Source organism: Lottia gigantea, assembly GCF_000327385.1.
Source record: "Lottia gigantea unplaced genomic scaffold LOTGIsca_2, whole genome shotgun sequence".
Taxonomy (NCBI): Eukaryota; Metazoa; Mollusca; class Gastropoda; family Lottiidae; genus Lottia; species Lottia gigantea.
This window is the reverse complement of record NW_008708400.1, coordinates 4,538,561-4,556,771: the sequence shown is the minus strand read 5'-3', so window position 1 is coordinate 4,556,771 and position 18,211 is coordinate 4,538,561. Positions and strand designations below refer to the sequence as shown.

Below are 18,211 nucleotides of genomic sequence, written 5' to 3'. Positions count from 1 at the left end.
TTCAAACTATGTAACTAGTTTTACCTATCATATACCATACCACAGATTTTTGCTCAAAATTTTCAATAATAATATTTTTTTTTACATTAAAAGAGGTTTTCTAAACTTAATTAGTGTGAGTAGGGACCATTTGTATCTTCTATTTTCTGCCAGATATCTATGGTTCCTGTACTAATAGAAATATTGACTGGATATGACATCGCTACCACAAAAGTTGCCAATAAAGTAAAAGCAGCTTTTTCAATAGTGAAGTCATACAACTCTTAGTTTTAGTGCAATACCAAGATGCCTGATAAAAATTGATGCTATCAGTGTGCTAGATACACATAAAGAGTTAGGACACCTCTTCACAATCCCTTTAACATTGAAAATTTCAGTGTAACTGTTTCATGAATAAGTCTTTTTTTTTTTAATAAATTTCTAAAAAATTCAATCAGATAACTTTAGAGATCTTATCGGACATGACTGGTTAAATACAGTTGAATCAACAACCCTGCAAAAATGCTGTAAGGTGCCTCTCGGAGAATTCTGAACAGCTTCTGTATGTTTTGACTCAATCAAACCGTACGGATGCGAATAAGTCACATTCAAAATTATCTCATCTAATTTTTTTCTCTGCCATTTTGAATTCTGTCTACACCCACTATTGTTTAAGCACATGTGGAACGCTGTGTGATCTCTGTTCCAACTTGTCATATTGAACATCCTGAAGATTCCATGGAGTTCAAATAAATGGGTAGAAGTGTCACAAGTGCTATTTCATTTCACTACTTCTAATAGCTATTTTCAATTTTCTTACAGGCGTATTTACTATTCCTCTGTTTTTGTGAGTTTGTATATGTCTTCTAAGATTATATCCGTTAGTAAATGACTTTTCACAGTATTCACATTTGAAAGTTTTTTCTCCTGTATGTGTTTTGATATGTCTCTTCAAATGATTAGTAGAAATAAATGATTTATTACAAGTTTCACATACTGCAGGTCTCTCACCAGTGTGGATTCGTTTGTGGATACTTAACTGAGACTTGGTAGCAAAAGCTTTACCACATTCTTCACAGACGTAGCTCTTCTCTCCAGTATGAGTTCTTTGGTGAAGTGCCAATGCTGATTTTTGACGGAATATCTTATTACAAATATCACAACTGAAGGATTTCACGCCAGTGTGGATAGATCTATGAGAATACAGACCACCACTCTGTTTAAATGTTGCACCACAAATATGGCATTGATAGGGTTTCAGACCAGAATGGACTCTAAGATGCTGTTTAAGATGAGAGACACAATAAAATGACTTACTACACACATCACATTTATGTTTGTTTTCAGTATGAATCTTTGAATGACATAGTAATTGTTTATAAGTTGGGTATAATCTACCACAAACTTTACATTCATTATTAGAGCCGTCTAATTTAGGTTCATTTAAATTCCTTTTTTTAGACATATCTCTTGACTTGGATTTGATGTTAAAATTATTTCCCTTTAATGCAAGATTTGGTGTTTTCTTAGCTTTTGTTTTCACAGAGCTAATTGGTGATTCAAAGGTTTTTGCTGGAGTCTCTCCACTTTTCCATACTGTGAGTTCCTTATCTATTAATGATGAAGCATTCAGTGACTCTTGAGCATCATATCCAAGATCATCATGATTTTCAAAGTCATTATTACCATCATCAATTTCGATCTCTTCATGATTTACTTCATTTTCAGAATCTAAATTTACATGCTGAAATATATATTATGATAATCTTATGTCTTGAACAGCCACAAATATGAGGGTCGTCTTATTTGCCAATTAAAAGTATTTAATATAGGGGCCAAATCTGAAATTGAATGAAAAGGGAGTTTTATGTCCAACTTTTGTGCTTCAGATTGGGTTAATCACAGGTGAACACTTGAGTTGATAAACCCAAAGATGTCACACCAACTTTTGTCATGATCAAAACATGAAACCCCTGGGTTAACTTGATGAAGAATGACTGATGGCCACTACTTAATAACCATAACTAAGAGGCCTCTCCAAAGGGATGTCAGGTTTGACAAATACAGTTTCAGTGTTTACATGTTCCATAGTGTGATAACACCCAATATACAACAATACAAACCTGATTTGTAGATGATAACTTCTGAGTTTTCTTACGGATCTTTCTTTCTTTATTTTTATTTATCAGATTATCAATACCAATATCACACCTTGAATGTAAGAATTGGTTTAGATCTTGCTGACTTTCTGTTTTGATATCATGTGCAGTATTTGAAATTATTACATGACATTGAAATGAATAAATTTGCGGAAGAGATTGAAAGCGGACATGGAGTTAACTCAAAAGCACTGGCAGTGGTATCAGCATTTTATCTAAAAGGGGATTTTGTCACCAAACAAACCACTATCAAACTCTCTAACTATTAGGCTAATCTACTGCCACCCTCGCAGAGTTTAGAAAGAAATAAAGACAGCTATTAACCTTAATAGTAAGGTCTGTAAATGAAATTCATCAGCCAGCTCCAGTAATTCACTGAACTCTTCTTCTTTTTCTATTTCTAATTTATCAGTGTAAATCCATTTCAACATTTTATACACTCCTTCATATTTCATACCTAAAACATAACAAAAATTAGTTTATGTACCTTTTTACCAACATTTGTTGTTCAGTATTTCTGATAATTTTTTGTCCAATCCAAACAACAAGATGCTCTTTTCAATGTCTGCTTATCAGTCAAGGATGCAAAAGATATTAAATTCACAAAAGATATAATAAAACATTAAACCTTCCATGGTTAAAGAAAGCCATAAACTTACCTGATAAATCTAGAACCTCTAACTGATTCATATCATTATCATGTGAAATAAACTCTCTGGAAGCCAGAATCAGCTTATGGGCAAATATTTCTTTTCCCCCATTTAAGAGTATTTTGATATCACTGAAAAAGGACAAAAGATATATGAGAACTTTGATTCAAACCTTGGACAAGTACTCTGAAGTGTGATCAATTTATTAAATAAAGTACAGAATTTGCTTAGAAATGCAATCTTCTATATTACAATTATTAACCAGTTTTTACAAATAGATATATTAAAAATATTCATATATAGCACAAAGATACACCAAAATTTGCTTTGATAACTATTTTCAAATACATATCTAGGTTTATAAAGTTTACATCAAAATGAATTCACTTTAGCATATCAGTTCCGTTTTTGGAAAGAAATATAACAAATACAAACTATTTTACTACTTCATACAGTCTAATTAAAATTAGACCAAAATTTATTTTCTTTTTTTATTAGTTTATATTTTTAGTATAGCCACTCCACAGTGACCTAACCTAATGACGTTTGCTTTAACCAATCAAATTCTGGGTCAATTCGGTACATACAATGAAAAGGCATGATAAACTAGTCTATTGCTCCTGAAAACACACCTTTTGATCAAGTCAAAAAATGCCAACACTGGAGAAAGGCTGAATTTGATTGGTTAAATCAGGTTAGGTCAAAAAGTTTGATGAATGTTCAAGGCTCCTGTTGTTAAACTCTACTGATAAGTGGCTATTCTAAAAATAAAAACTAATTAAAAAAAACGAAACGAAAGTTAGGTCTAATTTTACTTTAACTTCTAATTTATACCATCCAACTACTCTGAGACTTACCTATGTAATGGGTTATCAAATAGATCTGCAACAAAGTCATGTAAAATTTTGCCATGACTATTTTCAGATTTGTTGTCATTTTTAAACAAAGAGTTTTGCGATGCTTCCAATTCATTAACATACGTCTTAAGTTTAGTGCATTCTTCTTGAAGTAAATAATATTCATCTTGTAAAACCTGGAGTCTTTCATCTAAAAATAGACATGGACATAAGAGTTTAATTCTGGAAACTGAAAATTGGGCTATGTCAGCTTGTAATTAGAAGCCCTTGATAAATCGTAAATAGAATAAACCTTTATTAAATTAAGCCTACAACACTTTGTTTGGGGGGGGCGTGGAAATGAGATAGGTAGAGATCTGAAGAACAGAAATGAGGTCATGTAAACAAAGCTGAACACCGCTTTGCCGCCGCCCGTTTGAAGAGATAAGAACACATTCTAGTATATATTCCGAAGTAAGGTTTGATTTTCTCTCAATTTTGCTTCAATTCTATGACAAATATTACTCAATTCTGTAGCATACATATTCATTAAAAGCATGCTGCTTTCGTTTTGTTTGCGTTCGTAAACAAAGCGTCATAACAAGTGATTTGTTTTGATTGGCTGAAATTTGCTACCATTACAGTAGGGCCAATTTTGAATGGACAATATTTAGCTATGAATACATAGTTTTTCTCACTTGTGTTACAACGGCCCTGTGTAAGTATGACGAATAGGGATGTGGTTTGGACATGATGCCATTGATCTATCAGTGGAAAATGTTTCGGAATTCACAAGTTAAGAAAGACATTGACTTTACATATATAAATACACTGCACACAATTGTAAACATGGACCAAATACTCCAAACTCCCCTACTTCAAATTATCCAAACCTGTACACGTACTTGTAGCTTGTAACACACGATATATTAAAATGAAAAATATTTAAAGGCGTTTGTTCTATCATTTCAAATTTTGTTTTATCGGATTATATTTATTCAAGTTCACAATGACCTATATGAAAAAGTATCTTGTTATTAGATAAATTTCTTACCATCAGCCATCTTGGACTTGATGTAAATTTCGTAACCAAACAAAACACATAATACATACAAATATGTAACCACTTGTCAGTAATGGTCAGTTTATAATTTTGTGCAAGGATAATAAGGTGTCTAGTTCTTTCTGGTTAGACTTAAAAGTACTTGTCTTATCGATTCAACAACTCTATAAAACAAAAACTTGATTGATGAAGGGCATGTACGATATAATTGAACCTCAATTGAGATTGGGGTTTATATGGTACTATTAGTATTATTTTCTAAGTAGCTTTTTTTCTTTTTGCCCTCTTCATAAAATTCTGTAAACTTAAATACATTTATGCAAAGTAACCCTGCGTTACTGCTACTTAACTTTGAACACTTGTGTGGTTTTAAAATGAAAATGATATTAGCATTACATGACTCTATGCCTAGAATACTCCTGGTATTAAGGTCTAACAAAAAGAATCAAAATACCAGTATAAAAATATAAGCAAATTTAATTCTCAAATCCCAATAACAATTCTCAAATCCCAATAACAATTCTCAAATCCCAATAACAAATAAATACATGATTTCAATAAAAATCTCTGGATGAAACATAAAACATCCAATACAATCTAATACACTACTTTTTACACGCAATTTATGCAAAAAAACACTATCACAAAAAAATAAAATTTAATTCAAGTTTAATAAAAGTATACAATATACATCTAAAATTGTAAACAGAAAATAATGCCTAAAATAGCCCAATTTTATGAGAAACACAATTCAAGCGATGGAAAATGTGAATAAATATAAATAATAATGGAAAAATAGCTAAAAAATATGCTGTAAGCTATAAATAAAAGTCTATAAATAATCATAAATATAATAATACAGATTCATCCAATAACAAAAACAGTACAATACATAGATCCCATTACATACACAATAAATCAAATTAATTTTATCAAATAAACATTTTTATACTCCAAGTTACGTTATCCCAAAAGGACCGAGCATGGTTTAAAATGGAGAGGGGGAGAATAGGGGGGCTTCTATTCCAAATTTCAGAAACGGAGAAGTGAATTTGCAATATATCAGATGTTTCAAAAAGGGGGTCTTCATCGCTTCATTGGTTTGGTCAATTAAACTGCTATAAAGGCACCAATCTTTACTCTGTGACAGTCTCTTCTCCATCTATATGAATATATTGCACTGTATCTCTTAAATTTTCATTGATATGGAAAGTTTGAAAAAACCTCTAAATTATGAGTCAGTTTATGAGAAGGTTCTGGATACTGAATCTCCATATTTTAATCACCATTGACTAATCTTGAATTAGGCTGGGTCTTATTGTGAGTTTTTAGATGACGTTTTAAATGGTGAGAATACTGGAAACATTTCTGACACACGCCACATTGATGACGTTTTTCTCCAGTATGAATAACTTTATGTCGTCTAAAATGAGAGCTGCTTCCAAAACCTTTACCACAAACATGACAAATATAGGGTTTGACACCACTATGTACTCTTTGATGAGTCTGTAAGCAATTTTTCATTCTAAATGATTTATCACATTCATCGCATTTATATGGTTTGTTTCCAGTGTGAATAGATCGATGAGAATAAAGACCACCACTCTGACGGAAGGTGGCGCCACATATATCACACTGAAAGGGACGTAACTCTGAGTGAACCTTGATATGTTGTTTGTAGTGGCCAATACTATAGAAATGTTTACTGCAGATATCACATTTATATATTTTATCACGTTTGTGCGTTCGTTCATGGTTGCTCAATTTTCGTCTAGTTTTGAAGATTTTAACACACACTGAGCATTTGAATTCCTGGACTATTTCCACCTTCTTTTCACAAGATTTTGACTCAGAATTGTTCTTACTGTTTGCAGCCTTTTGACTAGTTTTTGAAGACTTTCCTTTTTGAGACTTATTTGTCCTTAAAGTCTTTTTTCTTAAAGAAACTTTTTCAACTTCTGCCAATTTTTCGAACTTCTGGTCTTTCAACACAAAACTCTTAGTATCAGGTTCTTCTACCTCAGTTTTCACATCATTTTCTAAAACCTCAAGTCTTATTTCCGAACTGAAATTGGAATGATTTTTGGAATGTTCTGCTAATTCCTCTGCATTTAAAAAACTTTGGTCACAATCAAGGCATTTATGAATAATTTCACTGGAATTTTGTTGAAAAATTTCTTCCTGAAAATAGAATATAGTTGTGATAGTTGTGAACTTTGTATGAGGTTGGGGATAATAATGTTTGTCATAATAGTAAGACATCTTTAAGCACAATAAAATGCTGCAATTTAAGCTTAAATCTACTATTTAGCCTTTTAAAATTTATCAATTTCAGGATAAATCTGGGAACAATAATAGCATTACCTTCATTTTTAAACAAGTATCTTTCAGTTCATTGGCAGAAACTTTTCTAGCTATTCTATATAAATCTTCATAGTTTGTGGCAGAAACAAACGATTTCAGAGCTTCTTCACATCTTTAAAGAAAAAATATTTTTCAGAAGTTTAGAAAATCAATCACAGAGAGGATGGAATATACTATCAAAGACATTATCAAGACTTGGTCCATTTTCAGTAACCTTTAGTACAATTGTTCATGGAACAATACCCACAGTTTTATACCCCAAAAAAACAATATTTGGAAATATCATTGTAACTTCTAAACCTTCAGTCCTTATAAAAATCTTATATCTGAATATGAATTCTTGTCAATTAGGTCACAGTATTGTCATATGTGTGTATTCTTCTCTTCCGTGGTGATTCACATAATTTATTCACTCTCCAATATATGGGAAATTTGATCTAGATCCTGTCATAAAATTAGCTAATTTCACTTACTTTGTTAACAAGTCATTGATATTAAATTTTGAGGCTAACTGAATCATCTCTACTAAATAATCTTGATCTGTTATATCTAGTTCATCTGTATAGACCCATTTAAACATGTTATATACTAGTTCATATTTCATATCTGAAGAAATCAAATATGTTAATTAAGGATAACATTTCGAATTTTCAATTTCAGAAGTGGTTCATCTGCACCCTGAAAATCGTCTTCCATGTTGCTAATGAGATCAAATTCAACTGCTGTCACAGCATTAGATAGAAAGGGTAGAAATGCAACATTTAGTTGACCTTCAAAAGCATTTTGATCATGTCTTCGGAATATTTTTGCCTGAGGGGGAGTCAAATCCATGGGGATTTTTCACCAAGCAGAAGACAATCCAACTCACTACCAACTGAGCTATTTAAAACGCAGTGTTCTAATGAAAGTAACCACACCTGTCACCTACACAGTTGAAGGTTGTTCACCCTGATATTCTTATAGCGAAGCGAGGTTAACATAGAGCTAAACTCCTTTTAATTATCAATTCATTGTAAAGTACACAAATGTTTCCCAAAGTCAATTAAAATATTTTCTAATCATAATAACTAACCTGAAAAGTCCAGACAATCTGTAACATTTAAATCCATGCCATTCCACTCTGAACTTCTAAATAATAGAATTAGTTTATGACCATAGATAACTTGTCCCTCTTCCATCAGAATAGTTAGATCACTGAAAAAATATATAATAAATTAAGGCTTTCATGCACAAAATACTATGTCATTTATGAAAAAAAAAATACTGTATACTGTACCAGATTCTGTGTAAGTGACAAACCTAGATTTTTTTTCGCAGAGTCAACAAGCTCTCCCTCACTCTCAATCACTGTCACAATACATTCTGAACTTTGACTCACAAGCTGAGAGTAACTAACTTAAAGAACAACCTAAAGAAGTAGCTTTTTACAAACCTGTGTAATCGATTTTGGAACAGATCTGCCACATATTTACAGAGACTGTGATTACAGTTTGAACAAGAGTTATCTGTGCATGATTTATTCTCAACTTCTGAGGAAAAAGCTGCACTTTGTTTTAGTTCTAAGTCAGTAACATAAGACTGAAGTTTATTATATGATTCTTGTAGTTTCTTTAACTCTGTTTGAAGAAGTTCCATGTCTGAAATTAAATTTAGATTCTGCATAGGCTCAACACCCAATCAAAGAGTTGCATTTGGTGTTATTTATTAGGCTACTACAAATTTTGTTGTTAATTATTTTTAGAATGAGTACTGGTCAGGTGTCATTGTAAGGTCATGAATACATACCCCTTACAAACACCTTATGCCAAATTACGACTTGGTTTGAAAACTCGGCCCATTTTTCAAAGAGCCAATTAACACTGCACTGCAGTATATCAATTTGTATAATATACTCTTAGGCCTACTAGTAAAATACCAAACTAAGCTGTCTGTCTTAACATTGCTTGGTGATTTCCTACACCCTTAACATTTATTGCTAATCCAAATCAAGCAGGAAGCCTACCTCATTTACTCTTATTGGGATTTCTTTTTTATACGTGGACGGAACTGCCCTAACTCCCCTATTAACAATGGGAAGTGATATTATTGGATGAATAAATACATAATAACAAAGCTAACGCCTCTTGTAAATTATTTTCAAATAAATTGAAGGTTTTTGTTCATTTTGATGAAGTAATGAAGGCTTACTGTGTAAAGCAAATGAAGACTATGAATTCATAGACGAAATCTTCCTGTTTGATTTTTATGATCCCTCCACCCCTGCACCCATTTCAAGTCCAGATCATTTCGAAAACTACCAATAAAAGGTATAAGTTTGCACTAAAGATCTACGGTACATTAAACTCAGTTGACGAATAAATACAATCAGATGTTTTATACTTACTAGGTCTACCTGGATGTTCATGTTCCATCTTGGACATGGGAGAGAGTCAAAACGTAACCAAAATAACCTGTATTTTTAAAAGTATTAACTGTGTCCTGATTATCTCCAAAATTATTGCCCTTGAATAATAATTCTCTAAAGAAAAAGGCTGATATTTACTGTTATATTTCTTGGGTTATCCAGACCGCTATGCTGACGTTCATTCAATTATAATTTATGTCTGGTAGATCACGATGATGATTCCAGTAACCTGCATGAATAATACGTATGTAACGTCCTAATCGCTCCTAAGTGTTCATTCTCGATTTTGTTTTGCTAAAATGTTGTCACAAATAAGGGTCATGAATATATTTTGGCTTCAGCATAAATACATATCTAGTCAGCTCTGGAATTTAGTTTATAGAAGGATACGTCTTTCGGTTTATAATCCATGTTCAGGGCAAAGCTCAATACTGTTATGAAACAGTAAAAATAGCGCGGGAAACCTAATCACTTAGTTTACCGTAATACAAACAAACTAATTAATTGAAATTATAAAAATAGTTCAACTGAATAGTGAATACTGTTCATTATGAAATCGGCTGTCAGATCCAGCAAAAGGAAGAGAGAGTCAGTTGAAATGGTGAGAGTCACCTGTTTTGAAAGGCAATGTTTATGACAAAATATCCAATAAAGACTACATAGATGCAGTGGCTGCACTCCCTCAGCCTTGGCTTGTGCCTCACTGAGGGAATGAATCTTTGTGACAGTGATCACATTACATCAGTAGTAATAGTCAAGATGTAGCCTTTTTTAAGAGATGCATTGACAGTGCATGATTAACTTGTCATTAATCTGTTACTGGCTGCCATTAGAATTAAATTCAGATAGCCTCTCACTCTCAGCAGTAGCCAACAATTTTTAAACCTTTCCTTGACATTTTTCATTTGACATCCTTGAGTTTTTTTTTAATAGGATAAAACTAAAAGCAAAACAAAACGATTTAAAGATGAAGTCATTGAAGATTTAGAATTACCAGCCGTTAGCAAATCAATAGAGGTAAGTATATATATAACTGAACCCATAAACACATATTGCATATCATTATTTAAAAGCAGTAGCTTCTAACAAACTAACTTTGATTTTGTGTGGTGGGCTAATTGCCTCGGCAAAACTGTGAAGTTCAACCCTTACGACACATTCCATCCTTTTCAGACATTAGTGTTTGACATGGTTGATTTTTTCAATAGATTTTTTAAATATTCATTAAAAAAATGATAGCTGTATGTATGAAACATTTCAAGTAGATCTAGCCTATCAATAATTTTTAAAAAAAAATTCAGTTTGACCCAAGTCCAAGAAAAGATGAGATACAAGTCAAGAATGAAAATATAAAACCAGATAGTTTGGATGAGGACAGCAATGATGAGGTAAGATTTTCATCATTTATTCTATAAAAAAAAAGAAATGAAATCTTCAGAGTTTAGATCAATTGATGTTGTGTGAGTGTCTTTTGTGTCCAATTGTTGATGGAACATTCATTTATTTAATTTAGATACACAAAATTGGAAATTAAAAAATTTGGCTTCATGAATTACTTTTACATCTAAGTCAGATAGTGCTTCTGAATTCTATGAAGAAGAGTCTATGATAATGATAGTCTAAGTTCAATCATAACAATACACTTGCTATAGAGAATCCTGTAAAGAAATTATTGTTAACACATCAAATTCCACATTCATGTCAAATTATTTTCAGGAAGAAGATGAAGACTATGAACTGGTCCGACAGAGAAATATTGAAGCCAATAATAAATTTCTATCACAGATTGGAATGTTTGAGGTAATCGTTATCCATGGTTTTAAAAATATAAAACAATACAATAAAATATTCATAAATATTATTCATTTCATAATTATTAATAGAAATCCCATGCAAGGAGATTTTTGACTGTATTGATATAATACCATGTTCGACTGGTTATACAGAAAATGTATTTAAAGGTTTACACAATTAGGATAAAGGATGGTTAGAAATAAAGAAAATGCAGGAGAATTGGTAACTGTCATGCGACCAGTGAGCACAACATGATACGGATTCTGTAGTGCTTCTATCCTATACTTTTACTAAAAATGATTACCTATTTCAGGCAAAACAACAACTTAGTTCTGCTGTTAAACCTAAGAAAGAATCTTCACAAAGAGGAATAAAGAAGTAAGTTATGCCAAATGCCAAAACTGAGTGAGAAGATTACGAATACTATTTAAGTTTCCATCTACTCTATTAGTTACATAGATCTTCTTATAAGAATTTACAAAGTAATTTTTCTTGTATTTTTAGACCGAAGAAGATTCGAGAACCAATAGTGATAAGAAAGAGTAGAAGATTAGCTAGAATAGATCCAGAAGGCAACCATCTTCCTGATCCTGTTGTCTTAGAATATAACAAAGTAATTATTGAACCCCCAAAAATATGGTCATTGTCCTTTGCATATACTTTAAGCTCAAACTCTGGGAGGAGTTTTGTGTGATTCAGCAAATAAGTCGCTGGCTCGCTAATCTACTGATTTTGAGGTTCAATTCTGGCAAAAATCGAGCAGAAAGATGGCCTAATATTGTTTATCATAATTAATGTGTTTTCTTGTAACTCAGACTCAGGATTTATCTTTCATTTTCAGCCAATAATGCCTCCCGTATGTCCTGTTGATATGTCTGCTATTTTATTGAATGATGATGATCAGGACTACCATAAGAAAGTGTCTAGTATATTCACATCTACAAAAATTCCTGAACAAAAACCGTTATCATCTGCTTTACAAAGGTATTACATTTTAGAGCTACAGTCACATATTTAGAGGTCAAAACTTTTCATATCATGTTTGACATATGCCTTACTTTCAGATTAATAAAAAGTGTTTCATAGAGTTTTCTTGTTTTCAAATTGGTAATTATGTCATATCATAGGTTCCTGAAAGGAAGCCAAATTGTTTTTTGAAAACAGTTTTATTAAAACAGACAACTCAATGTGGGGTTAGTAGTGTCAACACAGAATATTGTAAGGAGTTAATTCCCTTTAAATAATGTTGTCTTTTGTCTTTCAGTTATTTAAAAGAAATCAACAACTTAAAACTGGAAGAAACGGGAATAGCGAAAGTGGTGCCCACTAGAGTGTTTTCACTGGCAATACATCCCATGGTAGATAAACTATTAATAGCTGCTGGTGGCAAGTGGGGTGGTGTGGGATTATGGGATGTTGTAAGTAGTCTCTAAATAATATTTATGTTTACTGTTAAGGCAGGAATTACTACTGTGTTATGAGAGACTTTTTTTACCATTTTTCACTGCAGCCATTTTCTTTAGTGTATAATGATAATAAGAATTTTATTATAAACCCAGTTGCACAAGACAATCTTCCCTGGGATCTTTCAACATACAACTACAATAAAAAATTTACAAAATAATAAAAATAGAAAAAAGAAATATCATATTGAAAATGAATATTTGAAAATTAAAGGTCACTTTACTATGACTAACACATGAAAATCAATAAAGGTAATATTTATGTATGTATATTTAAGATGAAAAGAAAATATAAAACTATTAAAGTATCAGGTGTTTCAATCAAGATTATATTGACTAAGTGATTTTTTTAAAGGAAGATTATATATTTTAAAATTTTTAAATGTTTTTTTATTTGGTCTGATTATTTTTCTAGGATTCTACTGACAACCAAGATGGCGTAGTGGCTTATAAACCATATGTGAGTCCTGTAAACTGGGTCTCTTTTCATCAAGATTACCCAGCCCACATTTACACAACTTCCTATGATGGTTCATGTAGATATGCTGATTTTGAAACAGGGAAGTTTTTAGAGGTAAGTTTCAGACATACCAGTATTCACAATGGTGAATATCCAATACTGAACTTTCACCTTCTGTCTAAAAACAGGAAAGGTTCAAACCTATTTCAGGCATTGGTGAAAGGCTGTTTAACTCTTAAATTTGAATTATCAAACTTGGACAAAAAGAGCCGTGGAGAGATTCATTAGCGGACTTACCTGGTGTTTAAACGATAATCCAATAAATTCATAAATTCTTTACTGTCAGGAAACAAATTTAAAGTTAAAGCTAATGTGAATTTTTAAGAAACAGACTAAATTGTTATGCCTTGACATATATGAATGTTCCAGATATATGCTGTACCTAGTGATGAGAATATATTATTACGCAATGCTGATTTTCTAACATCAGAGACATTACTGATATCACAGAGTGATGGTTGTGTAGCATTAGTAGATAGACGAACACCAAGGTAAGTAAGTTTTGGTCTGAAAACTTGTAACTTTTAGGTAGTAAGTGTACAATACTAGGAAAATTGATTGGCTGATACTATTGGTAATCACTTTTCAAAAAGTTAATTTATCCTTTGTTACACAATTATTGACAAAAATTCTGAGACCTAATGTCGCCACAATTGACAATGTTATATTTTAGCACTACAGCAGAGAATATATATGAAGTTCATGAAAGACCTTTACGTACCCTCAATATACATCCAGATAAACAGTATTTCTGTACAGCTAGTCTAGACGCGTAAGTTATTACTTTTTACCGTAAGACTGATTCAACAGTTAGCTTTTACGATGAGTTTTGACTACATCAGTAACAAAGAACAGAGGGGTTGGCATTCAATATCTGTTGTCCTTGGCAGAGGTCAATAAAAAAGATCCCGTGTGCTACAGGCTTTGGTTATAAGGATCTAGCAAAAGTTGAAAATCTGTAAAGGGTAGTCTAAGCTAATGTGGCTGTTTTGACAAAATTCTCTCATACATTGTACAGTGCATTAATTTCTACAAAGGGATCAAGAATTTTTTTACCATAATCTGATAATCATTATTATTATGTATTTTCTTAATAGTTTCATAATTCTGGTCTATCTTTAATAGAACTGTAAAAGTTTGGGATATACGTCAAATGAAAGTAAAGAAGAATACCTGTATAAGTGAAGGGAAACACAGTCGTGTAGTAAACAGTGCTAACTTCTCACCTATTACTGGCAAACATTGTGTATCATTATCAGATGATAATACTATTCAGTATGTCAAGTTTTATAGTATCTTTCTTCAATGAAACTATGTTGTCTATCTTTGCAAATGTTGGCCAAAATGTTGTTATATTGAGTAGTTTTAGCCTGATCTCCCTTTGTTAGTGATTTTTTCAATAGGTTAAAAGCAAGACGTTTTTGGTTGATGAATTACTTGTTCCTCACTGTGTAAGCTTTGATCTAAACAGGGATTGCAAAAGTTAATCCATTTCGGGTATATTATATTTAGCATTCTATAAAAAAAACCACAGCCTTTTTCAGTACAAACAAGGTCGTGTTCAATAGAAATTATCCCCGAATTTGATTGAGCTGTCCTTATCATGGATTTCATTTTCAAAGTGTCTGTTGATGAAACTTGAAGGCGATATACTTAAAATGTTTTAATATTCATTATATTTCAGTATTTATGATGTAGATGCTAATAAACAATTAAAACTAAAGAAATCCATTAGACATAACAATCATACAGGAAGATGGTTAACTAAGTTACGTTGTATTTGGCATCCTAGGAGAGAAGATTTATTTATATCTGGTAGTATGGAACGACCTAGACGGGTAAGTCTGAGTTTAATGTATGGAAAATGTAAATGAGATGGCTGCAATTGCCTCAAATTTCAAAAGAACATTCTTGGGTTTAATTTGTAACAACATTAGAAGGCCCTTATTATTACTGTGTATTGCATATTGGAGGGCAATATGAATAGCCTTAATATGATAATAAGAGAACACATGTATGTCTTGAGTAAGAAAAACTACTTTTACAACAGTAAGGGTTTGTGCATCAGGTTCCAATATTGATGACTTCATTGCTGATCTCTCCTATTGTCAAATGATTTGAAATTCTGAAAAATACCACATTATTTAGCATCAGGTGTCTCTTAACCCTTTCAAACCTAAATGTCAGAAATATATCCCATGATATTGAATCGTATGAATTTAATTCATTACAAAGAGTGCTTCAGAGGTGACTGGGGTACATATCATGTAATTTTGTGCCCCAAAGAGATGTCTCTTGTGTTGAAAGGGTGAACTGTTACTACTTATAAATTTACCAAATTGTCCATTTGACAAGTCAAAGTTTTCTATTTTTTCTACAGATTGAGATGTTTTCTGATGAAGGAACACTGGTCAAGACGTTTTCTAATGAAGATTATTTAGGTTCTGTGTGTTCAATCAATGCTTTTCATCCCTCCTTGAATATACTAGCTGGTGCTAACTCTAGTGGACGTGTTCATGTGTTTAGATGAGTCTGAAATTGGAAGCTGGTTCTTCAAGTTGTGTTCTCAATGGATCAGATCTTCCAAGCCTTCAGGAATGTCTCTATTTACAAGATACTTTTATAAAACCATTGTTAAATAAGTTTTGTTAAGGTGCAGGCACACAAGAGGTCTTGGTCAGAGACTTTTGTTGCCTATTTGAGTCTTGTCTTGAGTTTCAACCACTGGCACAGGCATACAAGGAAAATGAATCTGAATGGATGATAGACGATAAAACCATCTGAGACAATTATCAAACTTGTTTGATATTACAAATCCTAATGGGGATGCGATAATCTTGTCGTGGAAGCACGGGCGCATGTGAGTTTTCTCCCAAGACTCTAATCGGCGTCAAAAATCTCAGACAAAGACCGCCCGTGTGCCCACTCCTTTAGTTGATATGTCAACACAAGATTGTGTTCAAAAACTCTGTTTATTGGAAATGCTCATAAATATGTTTGGTCCTTTATTAAGAATTAAACATTGGTGTCAATAGCATTATTAGTGTGTAAAGAAATTGATCACTTGACAAACTGAATAAATGTGAAATTTAATTGTTATATTTATATTCAGATATTCCTCTTCATTCAAAATTTACTATATAGTGTTTTTTTCCCACAAATTTTAGATCAAATCATTATTTTGCTTTGAAATGTATTTATATGCCTATTGTTGCGTGAAAAACTACGGTTTTCTCTAAAAATATATGCCAGTATGTGTAACTGGTTTATTGAAAGAAATATAAGTATTTGGCAGTGTATGTTAGAAAAAAGATTTTTCTCAGGAAACTATTGTATTATATATAAAACTGTATATAGATTAAATATAATAATATTAAGCTAATTGCCAGTTGTATATTTAAAAATGGAAACCTCATCTCTTAGCAGGTTAAATAAATATCATGTAAAAACATTTGGTGTTTCTCTGAATCTAAAATGTAAAGTGAAATCTTTCCCACTAGAATACCTGAAGCCACTTGCAACTTAATTTGTTATCCTGCCACCCCTTTGATAGTCAGCACATAGTATATAAGGTAATAAACTTGGTATAATCAGTAATGTGGTGTGCTGTATTAGTTACAAATTTTCACAAAAAACAGTTTAATTTGTAATGTAAGATTTATATTATTATGAAAGAAATATAGAAGTCTCAATATGAGATTTACTTTACCAACAGTTATTATCACAATGTCGTGTTTATTTTATATAAATGATAGACATAGAGTCACCACAGTTCGACTTTTTAACACCCAAGTTATAATGATGATTATCATTAATCATATTAATCCTGTTAATCCATTGTTAATCCCTTTGTTGTGTTTATATCCAATTATCAAGTGCTTGTAGTTATCTGAGTTTAGATAAGGTCAATCCTTTGTGGAACAGATTTTCTCCAAAAAAGGCATAACTAGATATGATAAATTGAAGTAGCTCTATGGACCCTCAATAGGTACAAATTCGAAAAACTGTTCACTATTAAAAAATCTCTGAGAGTAATAAACTCTTTCTTTTCTGAGAGTAAAAAACACTCACTATCTTGTCTGAGAGTAATAAACACTATCAAGTCTGAGAGTAATAAACTCTATCTTGTCTGAGAGTAAAAAAGTCTTTCTTGTCTGAAAGTAATAAACACTATCATGTCTGAGAGTAATAAACTCTTTCTTATCTGGGAGTTATAAACTCTATCTTGTCTGAGAGTAAAAAAGTCTTTCTTGTCTGAAAGTAATAAACACTATCAAGTCTGAGAGTAATAAACTCTATCTTGTCTGAGAGTAATAAACTCTATCTTGTCTGAGAGTAAAAAAGTCTTTCTTGTCTGAAAGTAATAAACACTATCATGTCTGAGAGTAATAAACTCTTTCTTATCTGGGAGTTATAAACACTTGTTAAACTCTTTGTTATCTGAGAATAAGAAACATTATCTTGTCTGAGAGTAATAAACACTATCCTGTCTGAGATTAATGAACTCTATCATGTCTGAGATTAATAAACTCTATCATGTCTGAGAGAAATAAACATTATCTTGTCTGAGAGAAATAAACTCTTATCTGAGAATAATAAACTCTATCTTGTCTGAGATCAATAAATATGTCTTGTCAGAGAGTAATAAACACTACCATGTCTGAGAGTAATAAACTCTATCTTGTCTGAGATCAATAAATATGTCTTGTCAGAGAGTAATAAACACTACCATGTCTGAGAGTAATAAACTCTATCTTGTCTGAGATCAATAAATATATCTTGTCAGAGAGTAATAAACTCTATCATGTCTGAGAGTAATAAACTCTATCTTGTCTGAGAGAAAAAAACACTATCTTGTCAGAGTAATAAACTCTCTCATGCCTGAGAGTAAAAAACTCTTTTCTTATCTGAAAGTTATAAATACTATCATGTCTGAGAGTAATAAACACTATCATGTCTGAGAGTAATAAACTCTATGT

The 18,211-nt window shown here is 31.9% G+C and overlaps 2 protein-coding genes across 2 annotated transcripts; one reads left to right on the top strand and one right to left on the bottom strand.

The window, feature by feature from the left end:
- Positions 1-826: 826 nt before the first annotated feature.
- On the bottom strand, positions 827-6,496 carry LOTGIDRAFT_63832 (hypothetical protein; the record flags this gene model as incomplete). Its single annotated transcript, XM_009053088.1, has 2 exons — positions 827-1,383; positions 5,974-6,496. Coding segments are annotated over 2 exons (1,080 nt in total), but the record flags the coding sequence as incomplete, so codon positions are not given.
- Positions 6,497-9,989: 3,493 nt separating this feature from the next.
- On the top strand, positions 9,990-15,762 carry LOTGIDRAFT_228373 (hypothetical protein; the record flags this gene model as incomplete). The annotated part of the gene is made up of 14 exons (XM_009053415.1): positions 9,990-10,056; positions 10,389-10,472; positions 10,757-10,843; positions 11,172-11,255; positions 11,563-11,627; positions 11,754-11,862; positions 12,091-12,233; positions 12,514-12,667; positions 13,128-13,286; positions 13,602-13,723; positions 13,906-14,004; positions 14,358-14,507; positions 14,917-15,070; positions 15,613-15,762. Exons 1-14 carry the CDS (start codon positions 10,006-10,008, stop codon positions 15,760-15,762), a joined length of 1,611 nt encoding a protein of 536 aa, XP_009051663.1. The 5' UTR covers positions 9,990-10,005.
- Between the last annotated feature and the right edge of the window lie 2,449 nt (positions 15,763-18,211).